The sequence below is a fragment of the Denticeps clupeoides genome, chromosome 4 (genome assembly GCF_900700375.1).
Source record: "Denticeps clupeoides chromosome 4, fDenClu1.1, whole genome shotgun sequence".
In the NCBI taxonomy this organism is placed as follows: Eukaryota; Metazoa; Chordata; class Actinopteri; order Clupeiformes; family Denticipitidae; genus Denticeps; species Denticeps clupeoides.
Window position 1 is genome coordinate 11,370,029 of NC_041710.1, and position 23,511 is coordinate 11,393,539.

At 41.0% G+C, this 23,511-nt stretch overlaps 1 protein-coding gene across 11 annotated transcripts in view; it reads right to left on the reverse strand.

Moving 5' to 3' along the window:
- svilb (supervillin b) overlaps positions 1-19,282 on the reverse strand; it is a 47,452-nt gene extending 28,170 nt beyond the window's left edge. For 10 of the 11 annotated variants that reach the window (XM_028975847.1, XM_028975838.1, XM_028975844.1 and 7 more), the window contains exons 1-6: positions 6,996-7,192; positions 5,777-5,828; positions 3,209-3,297; positions 3,007-3,064; positions 2,751-2,914; positions 622-1,360 (exon numbers count right to left, since the gene is read on the reverse strand). In XM_028975847.1, the coding sequence (XP_028831680.1) occupies positions 622-1,360; positions 2,751-2,914; positions 3,007-3,064; positions 3,209-3,297; positions 5,777-5,828; positions 6,996-7,065 (1,172 nt within the window). In that variant the 5' untranslated portion in view covers positions 7,066-7,192. Of the gene's footprint in view, positions 1-621; positions 1,361-2,750; positions 2,915-3,006; positions 3,065-3,208; positions 3,298-5,776; positions 5,829-6,995; positions 7,193-18,711 lie in introns of those variants that run through there. The other variant, XM_028975846.1, reaches the window with a different exon arrangement.
- Positions 19,283-23,511: the final 4,229 nt, after the last annotated feature.

Sequence of the window (23,511 nt, forward strand, 5' to 3'; positions counted from 1 at the left end):
TTTTGTAGTTGAAATGTTGAAAAAACATAACAACTTGAAAACTTACTGAGACACCATTAGCCTCTTGGTTAACACCATGACTGACAGAAAACACTGACTGACAATAGGAACAGTGCTGTTGTGCCAAAGCACAATGAGGTATGCAGCAATTTATAAGAAACAATTCCTTGAAACCAGAAATTTTAGGTCACAACAATCCTCCAAAAAGCCACCACGCATCTGAAATAGCAAAATATGACCTAAATGTTTACTATTGTGTATTGTGTGTCCTCAGGCTGTCATTAGGCTGTCCTTTCTTGAGAGCCTCACCTGAACCAAGATATATAATATCCTCACACATACTAGCATCTGAAATACCTGACAACATGCATCATGGAGATCTTTTCATTTTTTTCCTCTTTGCGTCTGTAGTGACAGCAGCACTGTCTATGTCATCACTGTGGTAGTAGGTTTGCACTGTAGGTTATCTAAACCAGTGAAACCTCCAGTGCCTGCATACTCCTTATACTGTTTCCGTGTAATAAAAAGCATGTTAAAATGGAACTTCAGAAACATGGACTGATTAAGCTGTATTTCAATGTAAACCACTTGTAGAGGTAGACCCCACGTTTTGGGACTCACCCTTGACGGTTGAGGATGTTTTGAGCTTGCTGCTCAATGAACAGGTCTCCAGGAGAGATCCCACTCCTAGTTGATGGCAAAGAGGATCGTCTTGCTGTCCGTGGGGAGCCGGGCACCATCACCACTGAGACGTCTCTGGTGGCAGCTGTGGCAGCAGTTTCCATGGGGACAGGGGTCTCCTGTGTGGTTGGCCGGGCAGAGCGCTGTGGGGCACGCTTGTAGTTCTCCAGGTTCATTACTCTCTCCCTCTCACGCTCCGACACTAAGGCCTTTGGCTCTCTTGCTGGAGGCAGTTCGGCTGTGGCGGGGTCAGGATGAGTCTGCATGAAGACACGGCCCACACCTGATTGGCTATACTGTGGACGGCTGTTGCTGCTGCCACTCAGCTGGCCGCGGCCATACTCTTCATTACGCCCATCGCCTTGTCGCTCATCTCGTTTTGAGAGGCCGTCTGACTCCCGGCGTGCACGTGTGTAACGCGGTGCATATTCAAGGTCTGCATCCTGATCCAGCAAAATGCCGTATCGCTCTGAGAGTTGGCGCCGTCGTTCTGCTTTGTAACGAGCAATGCGCTCAGCTTTGGTACTCTGCGCAGCTGGATTGTTTGGGATGGTGCGTGGAACTGGCTCAGCCATATGAGATGTCTGGGGTTCTGGGCGGTTCCGAGCTCTAGACTGTCTCTCTGGAGTTGAACCCTGAGACTGAAGAGCTTCCAGCTCGTCACGACTGTAGCGCCGCACTGTGAATAATTTGAAAAACAACAGAGAAAAAGCCAAGAACAGAGAACGTGGACATTAAGAATTAATTTTTGCTATTGCATTATTTTTGCAATATACAGTGTGTATGGAAAGTATTCAGACTCCTTAATTTTTTTCTTATATTGCAGCCATTTGCTAAATTCAAAACCGAAAACCGAAATATTCTGAGTATTCAGACCCTTTGCTGTGACACTCATATATTTAACTCAGGTTCAATCTATTTCTTCTTATTCTATCCTTGAGATGGGTCTACACCTTCATTTGAGTCCAGCTGTGTTTGATTATACTGGATTGGACTTCATTAGGAAAGCCACACCCCTGTCTATATAAGACCTTACAGCTCACAATGCAGGTCAGAGCAAATAAGAATCATGAGGTCAAAGTAACTGCCTGAAGAGCTCAGAGAAAAGAATTGTGGCAAGGCACAGATCTGACCAAGGTTACAAAAATATTCCGCTGCACTTAAGGTTCCTAAGAGCACATTGGCCTCCATAATCCTTAAATGGAAGATGTTTGGGATTACCAGAACCCTTCCTAGAGCTGGCCATCTGGCCAAACTGAGCTATCGTGGAGAAGAGTATTGGTGAGAGAGGTAAAGAAGAACCCAAAGATCACTGTGACTGAGCTCCAGAGATGCAGTTGGGAGATGGGAGAAAGTTGTAGAAAGTCAACAATCAATGCAGCCCTGCACCAGTCAGGGCTTTATGGCAGAGTGGCCTGACGGAAGCCTCTGCTCAGTGCAGGACACAAGAAAGCATACATGGAGTTTGCAGGGACAAGATGACTGGTTGCAATCCAGGGAAAGATGATGCGGCCAAGTACAGGGATATCCTGGATGAAAACCTTCTGCAGAGTGCTGAGGACCTCAGACTAGGCCGAAGGTTTACCTTCCAACAAGACAATGACCCTAAGCATGCAGCTAAAATACTGAAGGAGTGGCTTCGCAACAACTCTGTGACTGTTCCTGAATGGCCAAGAGCCATTAAGAGCCATGACTTAAACCCAATCATCAAACCCAGACCTAAAAATGGCTGTCCACCAACGTTTACCATCCAACCTGCCAGAACTGGAGAGGATCTGCAGGATCTAAATACTTCTACTGCTTCTACAAAGGGTCTGAATACTGAAGGACCATGTTATATTTACATTTTTCTTTGTGTTTTCTGTCAATATGGGGTGCTGTGTAAACATTAATGAGGAAAAAATTAACTTAAATGGTTTTAGAAAATAGCTGCAATATACAAAAGAGTGAAAAATTTAAGGGGGTCTGAATACTTTCCGTACCCATTGTACCACAAGCTGCCAACGTTTAATTTAGGAATTCATAGTGAGCATGGAGTGTTACTTCAAAAAGCTTCAAAAGATGCTTACCCACAATCCCTGGGTCATATGCATCTGATGCACGTGTGTAACGGGGCATATCTTCCTCTAACAAACGATTTGTTACCAGTCCTGGGGCATGTTGCATGCTGGGAACGATAGAAGGAGAGGGCTCTGCCTCAATGCCCTCTAACCTCCGAGCAATGCGTTCTTTTCTGGACAGAAATGACAAACGCCAAAGTTAGCAATAACAAGGCTCACAGACCATTTACAAAGAGTGTGTCATGGAACTAATGGCACTTTTTACCTGTTCATTGCCAAATCACTTGAGACCACAGTTTCAAAACGTTTCTTTAATTCTGAAACTGTGTGAGAGAACACAAATCATCTTATTAAAAATGCTTAAAAATAATAATTTCTTTGCATTCTTCATAACAAAATATTCCAATTATAGCTATGGTATATTAGCACATATTTTAGCAGATTACAGTTAGCAAAGATTAGCTCACCTTTGGGCAAAACAGCCCAGAGATTTCCATCGATTTCTGATGTCTTTACCAGTGTGGTCTTATCAACTACAGGAAAATCTTTTTGGAATCTGAAAGAAAAAAAGGTACAAAATATGGAGTTAGCACATATTTGATGTACTGTTAAAATAAGAAATATATGAGTAGTGGCTACATGCATGACTTTTGTAGGTCTTACGAGTGAACAGCTTTAGACCAGCTAAGAATACTTTGGAACAACTTTGACCAGCAAGAAGACCATGCTGCCCTACCAGCTAAGACAAGTAAAAACAGGTAATACCTATTAAAAACTATTCAGCAGAACGTTCGTTTTTTAGCAAGGACACTTGAATTTGACTGAAATATCCACCATATCCTGAAAATGTCCTTAGCCCCCAGAGCTCCCTACACCTCCATACATACATTTTACAAACTATTTATTCTCATAGTTTCTAACAGTTAATAACAGTGCTCATCACTGTGTGAGCAAAGCAAACACAAATCTGGTGCATAATGGGTAAATAACACAGCCTATAAGATTTTGAAAATTATCCTAAATTTCTACATCATTAACAAGAAAGCTGTTATACTGGCGACTACACTACTAGTACTACTACTGAGCAAACAGTATAATTCGCAGACAATAGTCACAGGATGCCTCTAACTTGCACTTCAATTTATGGTCAACTATGAACAGTTTATTGTTGCTGTAAGTTTACATTAAAACAATTGCATTTAATAGCACAGTAATAACACAGATTGCATCCTTTGGTCCTCCTCAACATTTTTCAACACTAAATGATCAGAAGCCATAAACAAAAAGATGTGAAAGCCAACCTAGAACCCCACCCTCAACACCCATCAGTGCCCTCAATGCCACTTTAGATAGGAACAGAAAAAAGCAGTAGGGTGTGGAGGATCGCACATACTGCTGCCAGGAAAAGTCAGTCACAATAAAACGTCCTGTTACCTTAAGCTCATGAGAACACATTGAGATCTGATTTACTAAAGTTCTTACTGAGTCCCAAACATGTAAGCAAGGTCAAAATCAAAAGCCTTAAAATCCATAGAAATTCACGCTGAAAGACCTCATCGGTTTTGCATGTTAAATGGTTGTATATAGCAATGTTTGGAGTGTTTATCAGATTCCACCATGATACTAAATTCATACTAAATGGGGTGTACAGATAATGGCCCTCCTTCTAGGAAACCATCAGTCCAGTCGCAATTACTTAGAGCGTTAAGCTGTTTCAGAAGAGCACATCGGGTAACACTCTGTGACACACATGTTCACTCTCAGACAAGGTGACAGACAGAGGCATAATCAGTCAATCCTCCCGTATAAGACTTTAGAAAGCTTCTAATGTCAAAGGAATCAAGCTTGATGTGTCAGACATTGGTTGAGAGAGAATTAATTAATTGACTTAAGCATTCTAGTGCACTTTAAGCAGTTGTAACTTCCTACTACAGAGGCAAAAACAGTTTGAAACGATGCATATGTCCAGAACTGTAACATTGATGGCTGCTGGAATGGAGTCATCTACATTACAATAACTATTACTGGGGCAGTGGTGGCCTAGCGGATAAAGAAGGTTGCCGGTTCGAATCCCGATCCGCCAAGGTGCCACTGAGGTGCCACTGAGCAAAGCACCGTCCCCACACACTGCTCCCCGGGCGCCTGTCATGGCTGCCCACTGCTCACTCAGGGTGATGGGTTAAATGCAGAGGACACATTTCACTGTGTGCATCGTATGCTGTGCTGCTGTGTATCACATGTGACAATCACTTCACTTTACTTTACTTTACTTTACTTTACTGCATGACTGCTTAATCTGTAATGCTTGGTGTTGGGTTGTTCACTCAATTTATTCTAGCCATGGGTGGGCTACATTGCATTTTTAAAGAGGATGCACATACAATGGTGATGGGCATGGCAGTTCTTCATATGTTCTAGTTTAGTGAACTAGAATCAGTTCACTAAAAGATTTGTTCAAAAGATTAGACACACAAGGGTCACAATGGCATGCACAAGGGCCAATGAGTGGTACACCTTTCAGTGGGAAAGTCCTACCCGGAGCGGCAATGTACTCAGATCAGGCCACCACTATCACTACTGGTACTACTTTTTAACTAGAATTTTTATGCCGCTGCCAGAAAAATGAAAGTAAAGTGAAGTGATTGTCACATCATACACAGCAGCACAGCACATGGTGCACACAGTGAAATTTGTCCTCTGCATTTAACCCATCACCCTGAATGAACAGTGGGCAGCCATGACAGGCGCCCAGGGAGCAGTGTGTTGGGACGGTGCTTTGCTCAGTGGCACCTCAGTGGAACCTTGGCAGATCAGGATTCGAACCGGCAACCTTCTGATTACGGGACCGCTTCCTTACTTACCACCACTGCCCTAAGCAATCACCAAGCAATGTCATTATGGTATTATGGTCATTATGGTGTCATTATCAATTATGTTCTGCACTGCATGGGGCAGTTGTTGGCCTAGCAGGTAAGAAAATAGACCTGTAATCAGAAGGTTGCTGGTGTGAATACCTAATCACTTTCACTTCATACCTCAGCTGTCCTTGCTGTAAGAGAGTTGAGACTGGCCCTTCAGCTGAAAAGCCTGCAGGAAAAAAAATTTAAATAAATATTAGATATCCTCAAACCAACACCATTCTTCTGAGTGCAACATAAACTATAAAATATTCAGCAGGACATCCAACAATTGAAAGCTTTGGAAACAGTTAGAGCATTGTTTGCCTATATATATGTGTGTGTGTGTGTGTGTGTGTGTGTGTGTGTGTGTGTGTGTGTGTGTGTGTGTGTGTGTGTGTGTGTGTGTGTGTAAAAATGCACCACATTCTCATATATGCCTTATGCTTTATGAGACTATTTGCACACATACATAAACTTTCATAATCCAGGAACCTTAGTAATTTTTGATCTGCCTTTGCATCATCAGGCATCATGATGCTTGCTTGTAAGTTTTGGTCCCGAATGCTTTTACAAGCAGCTGTGACTTACATCATAAACCATCACATCAGGAGTCTGCCCAGCATAGTGAATGAGATGGAGAGCTAAAGGAAGGCTTCAGAGTGCTGACTGTGATAAACTATCGCCAGGGAAGACAGGATTGGCTAAAAATACAGAAGAGGGGAGGACAAGGTGAAAAATAGACGCAGCTTATAGAGCTGTCCTCCCACAACAACCTCAGATACTGGGCCCCACTCCCTCTTAAACACTGCAGAAAGGGTGTTCTAAAAGCTTCCCATGCAATTTTCTTCCACACTATTTGAAGGACCACACAAGGTGTAGTATGTGAACATATGTGGGTGCAAAGCAGACCATGGAACACTGCGTTCTTTTACTTTACTATCGGCTAAAATAAGATGGAGTGTCACTACTGAGACACACATTTTCACATTTCTATGATGGGAGCGAGTGGCACATCTGTGATCACACTGCTGCACATTCACTGTCCCCTGACTCCGAATCCCTTTCAAACGCGCATGGGATAATGACTTCAGACTCTCTGACATACGCAGAAGAGAGCGCAGGCCTGTCTGCTCAGCCATCCCCACAAACTGCCCAGCAATCAATCTATCCATCAGACTCCTGCCCGGTAACTGACTAATTCTGAAGCATCCTGCTTGGTCATTGTCCTGGTAACCATGCTGGCAATCAATTGCCCCATCTGACAGCAGCAAACAAGCAACAGTCCTGCTCCAAAATCCCCAAAACCACTCAGTTCACATTATTCTCTAATGCACTCTGAGAGTTTCAGTCTTACCTTGCTCACAGAACTTGACATGGCTGAGGTAATTTGCGATCCATTGGTTACGGAACATGTTGGTAGACATGCGGTGGAGATACACATACAGGCACACACACAGAAGCCAGTCCACAGGCCCAGCGATGTGGGATTGAAATGCGGAGACACACACGTGTCACGGAGAGAGAGAGGGAGAGAGGAACTGGCTAACGGTGAACAAGCGGCAGCAGACTGGAGCTGAGGAACAGAGAGTGTGTGTGTGTGTGTGTGTGAGTGAGTGAGAGAGCAAGAGAGAGAGAGACTGCAGGTTGCTAAAGAAGCTCAAATAGTGTAATCAGATTACAGGCAGAAATTAGCCTGGATGATAAAACAGCAGGAAAGGGATTGGCTAAATGCCAGGAAGGGGGCAGGGGGACTTTTAACACATACCACCTCAGCTTCACAGTGCTTTACTCCCTCTTAGTAACACTCACAACAACTAATACTTAGAAGCATACACATTTTGTTCAGTTAAATTTTTGGTGAAACTCCATTTCTCTTTTGCATTTATTCTTACACATCACATTAATCCCATTAAAGATGCCTAGAGACCCATTACATGTGCTTATTACACATATTTAATGCATTACTCAGACACTGGGAATGAATTATTGTAATGAATATGATGTCTATGGAGCTGATTCTGGGGTATTTAAGTGTTAAACTGCCAGAGGGAAGAATTTATTTAAAATCATGTGTCTGTATTATAACAGAATATTTTAGTACTTCTACATTTTACGTAAATTGGAGCAGTGGGAAGTCATGAAAGGCGCCTTCAGAAGCCCTCTCTGTCTTCTCCAGAAGCCCTCTCTGGCTTTTGAGTCTTTTCTCTCCTCCCATTTTTCTCCTGGATCAGGTGATGTCTCTGAAACTTAGTTCAGGCTGTTCTGTCTTTTTCTATCTTTTCCTCCTGTCTCTCATTTTGGTTTTCTCTGTAACATTGTACCTTTTTATATACAATATTCACATGTAATGGCAATAATAATTTACTGGTGTTAATAAATTAGAAACTGCTCATCCTTTTAACCTCTACAGGGAGTGCAGAATTATTAGGCAAATGAGTATTTTGTCCACATCATCCTCTTCATGCATGTTGTCTTACTCCAAGCTGTATAGGCTCGAAAGCCTACTACCAATTAAGCATATTAGGTGATGTGCATCTCTGTAATGAGAAGGGGTGTGGTCTAATGACATCAACACCCTATATCATGTGTGCATAATTATTAGGAAACTTCCTTTCCTTTGGCAAAATGAATCAAAAGAAGGACTTGACAGGCTCAGAAAAGTAAAAAATAGTGAGATATCTTGTAGAGGGATGCAGCACTCTTAAAATTGCAAAGCTTCTGAAGCGTGATCATCGAACAATCAAGCGTTTCATTCAAAATAGTCAACAGGGTCGCAAGAAGTGTGTGGAAAAACCAAGGCGCAAAATAACTGCCCATGAAGTGAGAAAAGTCAATATCTCAAGACTGATTTTTCTAAGGTTTTATGGACTGATGAAATGAGAGTGAGTCTTGATGGGCCAGATGGATGGGCCCGTGGCTGGATTGGTAAAGGGCAGAGAGCTCCAGTCCTACTCAAAAGATGAGCTCGTGGGGCCTTTTTCGGGTTGAGGATGGAGTCAAGCTCAACTCCCAGTCCTACTGCCAGTTTCTGGAAGACACCTTCTTCAAGCAGTGGTACAGGAAGAAGTCTGCATCCTTCAAGAAAAACATGATTTTCATGCAGGACAATGCTCCATCACACGCGTCCAAGTACTCCACAGCGTGGCTGGCAAGAAAGGGTATAAAAGAAGACAAACTAATGACATGGCCTCGTTGTTCACCTGATCTGAACCCCATTGAGAACCTCTGGTCCATCATCAAATGTGAGATTTACAAGGAGGGAAAACAGTACACCTCTCTGAACAATGTCTGGAAGGCTGTGGTTGCTGCTGCACGCAATGTTGATGGTGAACAGATCAAAACACTGACAGAATCCATGGATGGCAGGCTTTTGAGTGTCCTTGCAAAGAAAGGTGGCTATATTGGTCGCTGATTTGTTTTTGTTTTGTTTTTGAATGTCAGAAATGTATATTTGTGAATGTGGAGATGTTATATTGGTTTCACTGGTAAAAATAAATAATTGAAATGGGTATATATTTGTTTTTTGTTAAGTTGCCTAATAATTATGCACAGTAATAGTCACCTGCACACACAGATATCCCCCTAAAATAGCTAAAAATAAAAACAAACTAAAAACTACTTCCAAAAACATTCAGCTTTGATATTAATGAGTTTTTTGGGTTCATTGAGAACATGGTTGTTGTTCAATAATAAAATTATTCCTCAAAAATACAACTTGCCTAATAGTTCTGCACTCCCTGTATTGTGCCATGCCTCTTTCTGCCATCAAGTTGGAGTGGTTTGAATACAGTGCATTTGTGTGTAGAGAGAGAGAGTTTTTTACTCTGTTCTCCCCGGTTTTACAATTCAAACCGGCAACCTTCTGATTACGGCTCAGCTTCCTTACACGCTAGGCCACCACTGCCCCATTGTATCTTTGTATTTATCCAGAGTGACTTACAATCAGTAGTGACAGGGACAGTCCCCCTGGAGCAACTCAGGCTTAAGTGTCTTGCTCAGGGACTCAATGATAGTAAGTGGAGTTTGAACCTCGGTCTTCTGGTTCATAGGCATTTAAACTTGGTTTTCCCATTTGTGTGTCATTGTAAAAAATTTGGTCATTGTGTCATGTATGACTGATGGTTGGCATGAGGGAGAGGCATAATGATGCGTGATATCATCGATTTCTTTTGTAACCTAAATAAAGTGTCAAAAATAGTTACATCACTAATTACGCCCCTGGACGTATGGTCTTGCATATTATGTCCTGTCTCGTTTAGGTTGACTTTGTGAGAGGAGTTGAAGCCTACCAGCTCAACCTACCAGCTGACTTTTGGTGATTTGTCCACTGTTTTATGGTACATATTAGCTCACTGTAAATAAAAGTGATTACGAAACGTCCCTTGTCATGATTCTTAAATGCCTAGACCAGAGAACATGACAAAAAGGCTTGAGGGCCTTCACAAGGTAGACCAAGGAAGGCAAAAGACAAGACACATGATGCAGACTTACCTCAAGTCAAACACAATTCAGGTAATCAGTGACGACAAATGAGGAACAGGTGAATGCAACCAGGTAAGCAATCAAGTTTATGGGGTAGCACCCAGTCCCCAGTCATTTGGTTGGAGCACCCAGCAGGCATGGTTGCAACACCTCATTTTAATAATTTTTATTTTGCTGGTTTGCATGTAAAGATTTAAACAAAGATATTTGTTTAATTTGAACCAAATTACAATCAAAATTGGAAATTGGAATCAATGTCGCCTGAGAAGAATGGGAAACCATTCAATCTTTGCATGGTGTCAGTAATCTGGGATTAATGATGATGAAGATTTATATTGAAATTCGTATTTTTTTATATTATTCATTTTTGTGAGTTAAAGATCATGGGTGGTGTGTATACAAAATTACCCGTGACTACACCAGCCAGCAGGTCACAGTACTGGAGTGTAAGTTCTTTCACATACTCTCTCTCCCTCTCTCTCTCTCACACACACACACACACACACACACACACACAGAAGCCCAAAAAGGAAACATATGATTTGATTGGATAGGATGCTGGCTGGGGGAGGGGCCATGTTGTGTTTACCCTGCAGTGGCATTATGCATGCTCTCCGTCTTTTTCTTTTTTGCTTTTCTTTCTCACTCTCTCCCTCCCTCTGTCATGTTTTCATCCTTTGCTGTGCGTCTTACAGTTCTCTTTAATGCAGCACCAGAATAACACAGACTCTCTGCACACCAGACCAGACGACTGTCAGCTGCCCTGTTTGTTTACTCTCCTAAATATGTTCCGCAAGTCGCATGGACGACAGATCACTTTCAGTGGAGACGAGCTGAGGAACATCATATGAGGAACATTTTATGAACATCACACTATGTCCTGTGACTGCAACTTCCATTATGTACAGTGCTAATATCTGTGGCTCTCGGCATGGTTTGTTGGAAAACCATCCCTGTCGTCTAACTAAGAAGAGAGAAAATAAAAGTGTGAAATCCAGCCATTGCAGCAAAAGCTCCCTGCTTTGGAGCCTCAACTTTTAAACCTTTGCCTTGTTAGCTATTTACTTCATAGTCCTGTGTCCTCAGTTTTGTTCTTTAATGTAAAAAAAACAAGAGTAGGTGTATTAAAACTTTTTACTGTTTGTCTATCTCTGTATTAGTACTCACAACCAGCAGTATTTTAATGATATTCTACAGACCATAATTCTAAATTATGCTTGCTTATTCACTGAATTTATGAATTGACTTAGAAACGTGGAAATGTTAAGAAATTGCAATCGATGCTGTTCCTTAGCAACCTTACAGGATGTTGACACTTTCCTCCGGTAACCAGACGCCAAGCCAACAAGCAGCTGATGGATAACAGAGTCAGGATGGTAATGTTCCACATCAAAGGACTGTCAGAAGCTTCCCCCAATCCAACCACAGAGGTCCCTCACCGCACAAACCTTACTTAAAGTTGCTAACTTAGGCCACAGCTTACTCCTATTAAACATATACAGTCTGAAGTATACAAATACTTCTTTTAAGCCAAGAGCTTATGCATGCTACATACACATACACACACACACACACACACACACATACTTCATTAAGCCTCAAGCTTACACTGAAGCAACATGCAATTCATGCAATTTTCCGACTGCCATCATCTCTTGTGTGTTTAATTTAACGAGACAATGTGTAAAACAATGTCTGCAAAATGTCATGCTGAGAAAGCACCAGGTTCAAGGTGAGATCCTCCATAAGTTACACTACATGAGGCCTGGGCTCATCTGTTACCACTCTGGCACAAACTCCTTTCAAAGGGGCCACTTAAATCTTGAATCTAAAATAAACCTCAGTGTTTCTGTTAGCCTACATGTCCTTTACTACCCACAAATCCACACTGTGAGGGAACGTGTCAGTCTGCCCCAGCCTATAAAGCAAATGTATTTAAAGCAACTAGCTGTAAAATATATAAAAAAAACTAAAATGTTTTTTATAGCTGAGGCAGACAGTGATGACTTGGACAGAGCTTTTGAAAAATCAGGCAGTATGCGTTGTGATCTTTACCTTTAAAAAAAAATTCTGGGTGGATGAATTAGACACACACAAATCTTTGATTGGTCAACACATCTTTCATCACTGACAGTGAGACCCCACATCACACACACACATCAAGTCAAACGGCTCTTGTTGCCAGTTCTTTCACACCAACATAAAGTTACTACTCCCCTCAACCTGTTGCAAGGTAAAGTGTAAACATAATTGACATAACTTATTCATCCTGTTACATGGCTGTGGACCTGAAGAAATTTCTCATAAAAAAGAAAATTGTGCGGAATCTGGATGTGCCCCTTTGCAGGAGTAGTGCTGCTCGGTTCCTGCCTTTATTTGGTGAGGCTTGCAGTGAAGCTGAGGAGTGTGGAATTTGTTTAGGTTATGAGATGCAGTATGTCTGATCATCGTGTTCCTTGAGCACCCAATTTTAGAGGTGAATGTGGTGCTGTGTTATTAAATGTGAATAATACTCAGTTTTAATTAATAACAAAACATATGTGGTAATTGCCTGCTGGGACCAAAAAAGGTTTTTCCTTTTATTCTGATGGATTAAAATATGTGTGTATTTGAATTGGAAGCACAAGGTGTGTGAAATCTTCCTTGATCAGAACAATCTTCTGGGATTGGTTCCACCAGTACCCAGACTGCACACACCTAGGACATGGATTTTTTCCTGGCAGGAGAGTCGGGGTGCTGAGGTCGAGAACAAATAGAACGAAGGACAGTTTTTACAACCAGGCAACAGCACTCGATAACTCAAACACAACTGCAAAAATACATACTGCATCTGCTCTCCTGCTACTACATTACATTATACTACAAGTCACACCAGTACTCTAACTCATTGTTGTACAGATTTTTATTTATTTATTTATTGCACCAGGGGGTATTTGTTGTACTTTTGATTGTATGATTGTGCAATGACAATAAAGTTTTTAAACCTAAACCTTAAACCCTCCAGGCCATGATTTGCAGGTACAAAACCCATTATGATCTATTTTAACATTAATTATAATGTTCACAACTATGTAATCCAACATTTAATCCAACACAGTTGTATTCAAGTAAAAATGGCACAAAACATTAAAGTAAAGTAAAGTATTATGCAAAAACAAACTGAACTGTATTTTAAAAATATATATTATTATGCATGCAGATGGCCAATCCACAGAAACTGGAAACTGTAACTGCTAAACAGTGCTAACAAGGTCGCAGATTGCTGATCTAGAGTAAGAAAATCTCTCATTTTCTTTTTACATTTTCCACCCTCTTCTGGTTCTCATCAGAAACCGTGGCATGTCTCTGCAGAAACAGACACAGAGACACACTCCGTGAGCCATTATAAGATAGTCTGCTCTTATATGGAGATTGGAGAGGGAGAAAAATTCCCCTCAAAGGTCTCTGAAGACCTTATCTCAGTGTTCTGGGATTTTAACATCAGTGCAAATATACCATAACCAATATTACCAAACCAAGAAAAAAAAGTTTGTTTAAACTTGCTAAAATTAAATTAATGAAACAGTAGTTCTAAGTGAAAAGATTCAGTGTCCTCAGCTTTTAAACAGAAAACGGAAAGGCTCACTTATCCTGGGGAACACACGCACCTGACACTTGAGTCACACTGACTCCTAAAATGACCTTTGGGCGAGGGCCACTCAGGGTCTGCCTGACGGCCCTGCCAGCCCACAACCATGACACATGCACCGAAACACATAACGTTAACATTTACATTTACGGCATTTGGCAGACGCCCTTATCCAGAGCAACTTACAACGTGCTTTCAAGTTTATCATCGATGAAGAGGTCAATTCCGGTTCACTAGGACCCCAACTATGAATACAATCTTTTTATTCACTTGGTTGTAGATTCTGTACACAAGTTTGACAATAAGAAAAGTTACAAGTTAATCTAAATATTCTCTAAAGAGGAAGGTCTTGAGCTGTCGTTTGAAAGTGCTCAGTGACTGAGCTGTTCTGACCTCGAGGGGAAGTTCATTCCACCACCGAGGGGCCAAGACGGAGAAGAGTCTAGATGAATGTTTTCCTTTTACCTTCAGAGATGGAGGGACCAGGCAAGCAGTACTTGAGGCTCGGAGTAAATGAGGTGCAGTGCGAGGTGTAATAAGGGCTGTGAGGTAGGATGGTGCTACTCCATGTTTGGCTTTGTAGGCCAGCATCAGTATTTTGAACCTGAGGGAACGTAGCAGAGGGGTGGTGTGGGAGAATTTGGGAAGGTTGAAGATTAGTCGTGCTGCTGCATTTTGTATGAGTTGTAGAGGTCAGATGCTACATAGTGGTAGACCGGCTAGAAGGGAGTTACAGTAGTCCAGTCTTGAGATTACTAAGGACTGAACCAGTATTTGGGTGGCCTGGGTTGACAGATAAGGGCGGATTCGTCTGATATTGTAGAGAAGGAATCTACATGAGCGGGAAAGCTTGCTGATGTGAGAAGGAGAGTTGGTTGTCTATTGTTACGCCAACGTTGCGGACATGCAGAGATTTTGGAAGCAGCATGTAGATCAGAGGGAGGGAAAGAGAAGATGAGTTGTGTGTCGTCAGCATAGCAGTGGTAGAATAATCCATGTGAGGAAATGACCTCACCAAGTGATCTCATGTAAAGGGAGTAAAGGAGAGGACCTAGCACCGAGCCTTGAGGGACCCCAGTGGAGAGTCTACGTGAGGTAGAGGTGGATCCTTTCCAAGTCACTTGGTAAGATTGCTCATCAAGGTAGGAAGTAAACCACTGCCATGCTGAGCCCTGAATTCCAAGCCTCTTCAGGATTGACAAGAGAGTCTTGTGGTTAAACTTGCTATCATACCCCTGGCCCACCAGGTGCAACCAAATCACTGTAATTTTTTTATGTGTCAATTGCAATTGTTTGATTGGATCCTCTGTTGTTTTTCCTCACTCCCGTCAGTCTTTGTGTGCTACGTTCCTCTGTTTTCTGGCCAACGTGCATTATTTCTTTTTGTTTATTAAAAACTTGTTGTGCACATGTGCCTCCTTCATCCACCGTGGCATTACAGTTATGTGTTAAACTGTCTATCCTGCTTACTAAAAACAATATTGCTGCGGTATTGGCAAAATGTATTGTGGTTTGATGAGATTAAGATTAAACTATTTGGGAAGAACACACAGCAATACATATGGCATAAGAGCACTGCATGGTGGAGGAAACATAATGGTTTGGGACTGCTTTGCCGGATCAGCTTGCAATATTTGAGGGGAAGATGAATTCCCAGGAATTCCCATCACTACTAAAGAGGATGGAAAACCTTGTGGGAATCAGAGGCTGAGCACTTCAATGGTTTAATTCATTCAGGTTGATCATTTTTTGTTAAAATAAATGGTGAATGCTTGGGAAAATATGGAGTATGCCAAGGATCAATACTAGGACCAATACTATTCTCTCTATATATGCTTTCACTCAGAAACATATTTCAGAAACATAGTATCAACTGCCACCATTATGCAGATGACACACAAGTAGACATGGAGAAGAAATTGATTGATCAAAAACGGAGAACTACACTAATCCTAATTATGGATATTGTTATTTACATGAGTGCTTTTCCTATTTGCTCTGAATTTTAATGAAATAAGTAAAAGTTCCCTTTTATTTATTACTAATAATGTATGAGAAGAAACATCATTTTCATTAGTTTAATATTTATTACCACAAAGACAGCCCACTAATTGACAATGTTAGTAACGGGCGTTTCCACCATTTTCTGCAATGGCAGCTTTACAGCGATGTCTCATGTTCCTCGCTAGCCTCATCATGTTGTTCTGAGGCAATGCATTCCACTCTTCCATAAGTGCTACACGCAGTTCGGCCAGGTTATGTGGGGGTGGGGTACGATCCTTCAGTCTCAGCTTCAACTGGTCCCAGACGTGCTCAATGGGGTTCAGGTCAGGGGACATTGATGGCCATACCATATGAGGCACTCCAACTTCCTGAAGTCAAGCTGTGACAATTCTGCCACGATATCGTGAAGCATTATCATTCATGAACAGAAAGTTGGGGTGTGCTGGGGGATGATGATGGGTTATATGATGAAGGTAAGAAAGTGCAGTGACTGAGCCATGTACAATATCCAAATCTGACTGGTGACCAGACTGTTGCACCTCGTCCACCAAAGCAAAACCTGGGGACCATACTGACCTCAGTGTATCGCTCACCTCGCCATCTCCAGAAAGGCTGACGACCATAATTTCTGTGCAAGGTAATCCGGTAAATGCTGTAAAATACTTAAAGTCCTGTAAAGTCCAGGCTTAAAACACATATTTTTAACCAAGTATTTCATAACAGTTAAAACACACATATAGTATAATGGTCATTTCACTGTGGACCATGTCCAGTTCTTTCAAACATGCACAGATACATTTTACTACACAATTATTTTATTTTTTATTTAAAAAAACTGTATGTGATTTTGGGCTATGTGAGAAATATAAGTATTGTTGTTTATAGTTGTTCAAAATAGAAACATGGAAGATAAATTTTTTTGCGTTATTATTTTAGGCACATTATATTTGTCAATGCCCTTGAATTGAAGATTGCATTTTAAGTTTATGCAGAAAAACATGAAGTTCAAAAGGGTTCACATAATTTTCCTTGACACTGTATGTACGGCCGAGCACTAGGCTGCATAGAAAGTTTGTTCAAAGTGTTGTGCATGATATCAGAAGTGTGATAACTAAGACATGATCCATGATATGATATAATCAAACCATAACCAGAGTTTTCTTCTCTCCACTTCTCCAATATGCATCATAACATGTTATAATATGCTGACCTCCCAAATAGATCTCTACACTAAACTTGAACTGAAATGTCCTAGTGTTTATTTTATTACTATTACTATTATAATAAAACTGTTCAAGACTTTCACATTTCATATGAGAAATAAATGCAGACTGGAAAAAAAAAAACTTTTGTTTGAATCTTTTATATGAAATATTTTTTTTGTTTTTATTCAAACCATTTTTGTTTCACATAAAGACCAACACCAAGCTGATCAACACTTTGGTTGTCCCTCTGGTTGTCTAATGCCTTGCTAGGTTAATCAGTCTGGCTATATCAGACAGCTGAGCTCAGAAGGTCATAGTCAGGCCATCATTCCCTGAGATATGCCACCAAGTCACCCGCCACTTCACTGGCACATTACCAGTCTTCACCGCTACAGATTCAGATGCACTGCAACCACTACCTGGAACCACTGCAACCATACCATCCAGCAGAATACACTTCACTCTGGTTGACACCAGAACCAAAATTATGAATTATATGTGATATCTAAACTGAACCCATGCAATATACCTATAATCTGGATACACACATTATATGACACTTCCTAATGCCACTGTTCATAGATTTGTACCAATGTACCAGTTGTTTGTGTGTGAGCACTGTTTTGGAATGTGTTTAGTGTCTAAGCACATGGCTTGAAGTATGTGCATGTGAAGAAGAAGGGTCAAGCATAGACAGTGTGCCTTTCTGTTTATTTTGACAGAGATGGCAGGTGCTGCAAAAAGCAACAGCTGCTAAATCACACTCTGAGCTCCTGGTACACATGCCTGAACACATACATGGACACACACGTTAGTTTTTATGTCTTCATGAGGACCTATGGTAATAAATATAAAACCTAAACATGAATTCAAACCATCTGTAAACAAATCCCTGGTTGTCATTTGCTGTGCCACTGCAGTGATTTGATTCAGAAGCAGTTTGAATCAATTCATAACAGAAAATATGCATTTCTCACATTCACCATGTATTCATATTCACTTCCAATTCATATAGCAAACTTTAACATCATGTATATCTGTGATCAACTATGACATACCAGCATGTGTACCATGTTTAAAGGCCCAGCTTCTATTCTAAACCTTTTCTTTCTCCACCAAAACTATTTTACTGAACTGAACAACCTGAACAACACCAGAGACAAGGAGACAAGAAAAAAAACAGATAGTTAACGCTAATCCAAATGAAAATGGAATGGATTGGTTTATTGCCACAACACTGTTAACCAGAGAGAAACTTCACATGGACTTCAGCATTCTAGTACAACAGAATCTTCTTCCAAGAACATGCCAATACATAAACACAAAAGTCCTGCCAGCAGAAACAGCACCATCATCCTTTCCACAGAATCCTGCATCTGTGCTCTATCTACACACAATGAATCATGATCCACTCCATCTCCTTGGACATTAAGTATGAGTGTCTACAGATGAGAGCATCACATGTAAGAAAAATATAGTTAAGCTTGCCAACATTCTGCTTAGTGTACCACAGATGGTACATTTTAACCTCTGTGTGGTGTTCAGGTCTGTGGGACCCTTGTGTTTACTATCAGAAAGGTGAAACAAATTTCTACATGAAATTCCTTGACTTTGGCTCATTTTCTGTGAACATGCAACACATTTTCAATTACTGCACACTGTACACCCCCTCCCTCTGGGGTTAAGCAGTTCATCAAGGATGTCAGAACTGAATGGAGAAGCACCAGGTGAAAATGACATAAAGTACTCACATGTGTGCAGACGTCTCCACTTCGTCCACGCATACACCTGTTACAGGTGTGAACACACACAGATGGCCACAGTGTAGAAGTGTGCTATATCCAAGACTCCAGAGAATTGCTCTGCTGTCTTTGTTGTTCAGATTGGTTTCTTCTTGCATAAAAACTCAACTTAATGGATATTGAGGATGAATGAGTGACAGAGGTCCTCGTCTCCTCCTCAAGAAAAAATAAAGGTTCATCCGTTCCAAAGATGAGAAAAAGAAACACACAAGAAAGAGCAGGAAACAGAGGATAAAAAAGAGAGAAATGAGGAAGAAAAATAGGGAGGGTGTTGAACAAACAGAAAGAGCAAGATAGAATAAAATGAAAGTCTGAAAAGGAAAGCGTATTCCAGGTGACCCTTTAAAACTATTCCAGAGGAGGCTTCCGAAGATTCTCAGTCAAGAGTGAAGACATCCTGAATGTTCCACCAATCAAAACAGTAGTTTTTTCTCTAACCATGTAGACCTTGTTATGCACACCCTGAGTGACAGATCAGACTGACAGAGAAGAGCGAGGGGAAAGTGTCTGTGCAAAAGAACCACACGCAAACACACGCGCATGCGCACACACTCACAGGAGAGGTAACCTCACACTGCAGAAACCATGTATGGGCCTGTATGCTGAGCTCTCATGGAGAATCTGCCATAAATAGACTTAGCAGAGAGGGAGCGTTGGGGGGGCAATCAGCTGTTAGATCAACAATGCACTTTGGCTCATAGTGGTCATATGCAATGCTGTAAGAGGGGTGCAACAAATAAACACGGACACACATGCATGCACACACACAGAGAGACTACATTAGGCTACATTAACAATCTCACAGTACCTCCAAAAAACAAATATATCTGTTCCTGCTATAGCCCTTAAATCTCAGCATGACCCTACCCACTGTCAAGTATTGATAAATAAAAATATGACTATTCATTTAATCAACAGGTGAAATAAAAATGCTATAGTGAAATGCAGTAACCGAATACAGTACAGGCCAGAATTTGGGGTCCAATGGGTACAACTTTTTGCTGCACTCTCAAAGAATTATTACATAAAAATGACTAGAAATAGTTGAAACAAATGCAAATCATTGTAAATGTAGGTGTCATGCATGTGTCATTAAAATCACCACTTCACAAAACCAGAAGATTCACAGATTCAGAGCAACCTTTCCAGCAATTTGGAAAAAAACCCTCGCTGAATCTTTTCAAGCATGCAGAATGAATGTCAATGCACAACTGGTAAGTCTTGTTCACCAACTCATAGGTCGACTTTGTGGCTAAATAATATGTTTTACATACTTCTAAGGTTTTCTTGCAATAAAAAAGCAGTGTATTATTTACTTATTTTTTCAAATTGAGGGTGGGGCCAAATTTTTTGCCTGCATTGTTACCCACCTACTGTGCACTTCAGTGTCTGAACCACGAATGAGGGAAGAATAGATTATACAGTGTTACTATGTGTTTAACAAAATATCTAGTAAATTATCCAGGTGATTATTTAAAATAATTTTTTATCTTAAACTGGAGTGGGGACTGTAGCTATACAGCAGATAATATTCTGTTGGGCTTCACCCACTGCCAGTCTGACAGCACAAAAAAAGAGTATGGCAATACGAGGACCAGCACGTGAAGGACCAGTAATGAGCCAGCTGACCATTCCTGAACGTCCTCAAGAGTCACTGAGACGAGGAGTTCAAGGAGTGTCCCCAAATGATTCCTTGGAACTCCAAAAACAATTTTTATTGGTTTTAGAGATCTATCTATCTAACCCTCTCTCTCTCACACACACACACACACACACACACACTGATTCCATGCATAGGCACATGATCACACTGGCATCTTTCTATGTGAAGTGGTAAACTGTGTTTCCCATGTGCCGTTTCAGGCAGTTGGCTCATGATGAAAGATGGACGATGGAAAAAAAACTTGAGGCAAATGAACAACTGACGTTCCACTTCAGTGTCTGAAGTGCTGGAGCTCTTCAGAAGATCTTTGAGATTGAGCTTGTGAATGGATTAGTAGTATGGATGAATTGTAAGATTTAATGCTTGAAAGTAGCATGGGGAGCAGGGTTAACACGAGGTAATTCTTCAAATCAAAAATATATCTTAAGTCTCCTATACTAAGCAGACTTGTGAGGACACTAAACAATGGTGTCCGTTCTGAAACAGAGTTTGACACACCCATTTTACAGCTTCCAAATGCCCTCTGGTGGAGCAATGGTCAAATCACAGTTTGGGGGAACATATCTCACGCATACAAAATGTTGTCTGTAGTTAGCAACTATGCTAATACCTCTAAAGACAAAACACGTTTACGGTTTCCTCAGTTCCCACTGAGATCAGTTGTGGCCGGAGAATTGGTGCATTCTTCTTATTACCACTGTACAGGAAAGTAGCATAAAATTGCACATTTTGCATGCTGCCCCCCCATAATGTCTGGATTAGAGTACGTAAAGGAAAGGCCAGAGTACTTCTCCTACTTATAATTATGGTTTATGTTGTGGTCTGGTGGGCTAGTGTTGCTTTTACAATTCTGGTGAAACACACACATACACACACACACAAGTTACTCTGATATAAGTGACTGTAAAAGGTGGGGTTGACTGAATAATCCACAAAATACCATTCCGATGGTGTCTTTTCATAGAAAGAAATGCCCTTAAACACTCACCAACTTTAAGACAAGCATAATGCATTCCATTAAAATAACGATTCACAGAAGCCAGGGATTTATCAAGGTAAAAACATGCAAACAGGCATTACAGGCTCAAAAGAGTATAATTAAGATGTTTATAGCAAAGTCAATGCAAAGAAACACAAATGAGTATATTTTCATCTTGAACATCACAGCCATGACCTGAAAACTGACATATAAGTAACATTTAGAAATGCCTGTAATGCTTGCGTCAGACAGTGATTTAAAAAGATTATTCTACCTGCTACCAGTGTGTGGTATGTTTTTGGGGGCAGTCCTGGCCCATTTGGAGCCCTGGGCCAGAAGGATATTAGTTGATACTATTTCTACACATTCTATTTTACCCTTAACTAGGGAGTTTTCATTGGCCCAGAGCTTTTAAACTGTATTTTTTTGTGAAAGAATGTCATTCATCAATCCAACACACAGTTCCCATGTGAAATTCTCAGTGAAAACAGTGTTGGGCCAGACAGTTAACACTTGATACCTTTTATAATAGTTCAGGATGCTGAGTGGGCACAGAGATCATCGTCACATACAGATTTAAAACGTTCTTTATTTCTGAAAAAGATTTCCTGACTGTAAGCCTCGTTGAACTACACCCATATTTACATTTACAGCATTTATCAGATGCCCTTATCCAGAGCAACTTACAATCAGTAGTTACAGGTACAGCCCCCCCCTGGAGCAACTTAGGGTTAAGTGTCTTGCTCAGGGACACAATGGTAGTAAGTGGGATTTGAACCTGGGTCTTCTGGTTCATACGCAAGTGTGTTACCCACTAGGATATTACCACCACTACTACAGGCGTAATACGGGTACTGCAGCCTGTGGATCAGAAGGTGGAACTGACTATTCGAATAAGGGGCTACTTCAGCAACATGTTTTATTTTGTGAGCTGGTTGTTAGATGCCGCTCCAGCCAGTCAGAGAATCTCCTGCTGCTCACCTCACAAAATGAGAGCACCCTTACTCCCCGCAAACAGAGAATAGAAAACCGCAGTGTCCGTGCAATCAAAATGCAGATGCCCATGATGCCGCCCCTGAGTGTGTTACAGATTATGTAGCAGTGGCCAGTGCATGGACAGCTCTGTACCGGCCAGGCAATGACGTGTACAAGAAGTGCAATTTTGGTTTCTCTCATTTAGTGGTCATGAGCATATGCTTATATGTTATTTCATATTTTACATACAAATTTCTTCTGTTCATCTTATTGTAAGAAAATATATTTTTTTTAGTTTCCAATGTTTCCCAGCATTTCCTATGTTCACATAGCACCAAAATGTAATGTTATCCCTCATTTGCGGTTCTGCATTTCAAAGAACAAAATATAAGTATATATTACTTACCATACTCTGTCCTGATAGCTTATCTGTACATGTCCACTTCAGTTCAACAGCTATTTCACCATCTATCATTAAAATACATTTAAGAAAAAATGTGCATTGATGGTCATGTTTAGTTTAATTAGCAACAGTATATATTAGTTTAAACTGCACCAGATGTTAATGTTAATAGGTCACAAGATCGTGCAGAGGGATGAGTCAGAGGTCAGAAATCTATTTGGACAGATTATAGTTAAAGGGGAAGATTAAAACATATCGATCTTCTGCAGAGGAATTATTTCACCAGCCAGATGGCAGTTATAATGGTGAGTTATAAACTATTTATTTATGTGTGTCTGTTGGTCAGGAAACAAAAAGTACCTATGGATGTGAATCTGTAAGTTGGGGTGTACGACTGGTGGTTTTAGCACATTAAGATGTCCAGACTATCACACTGCGATCTGCCAGTGGGAACCAAACACTGGCAAAGCGCTTTATGAATGGAGTCTAAAAAGTTCCCAGCATGCACTAGCTGGTTTGGAGGACATCCATCTAATCTGCCTTCTGAAATATGCTTCTGCCAGATCATTCTCCCTCACTCCTTCTCACAGACATGAGACATTCAACTGTATCAAATAAAAAACAAGACAAGCCAAAACATGACCAGAATGTCTACTTCATGTCCTAAAATGAATAAATGCCAACAGACAACAGCATGGTCGGCAGCCAGTAAGAGACACAAACACGACC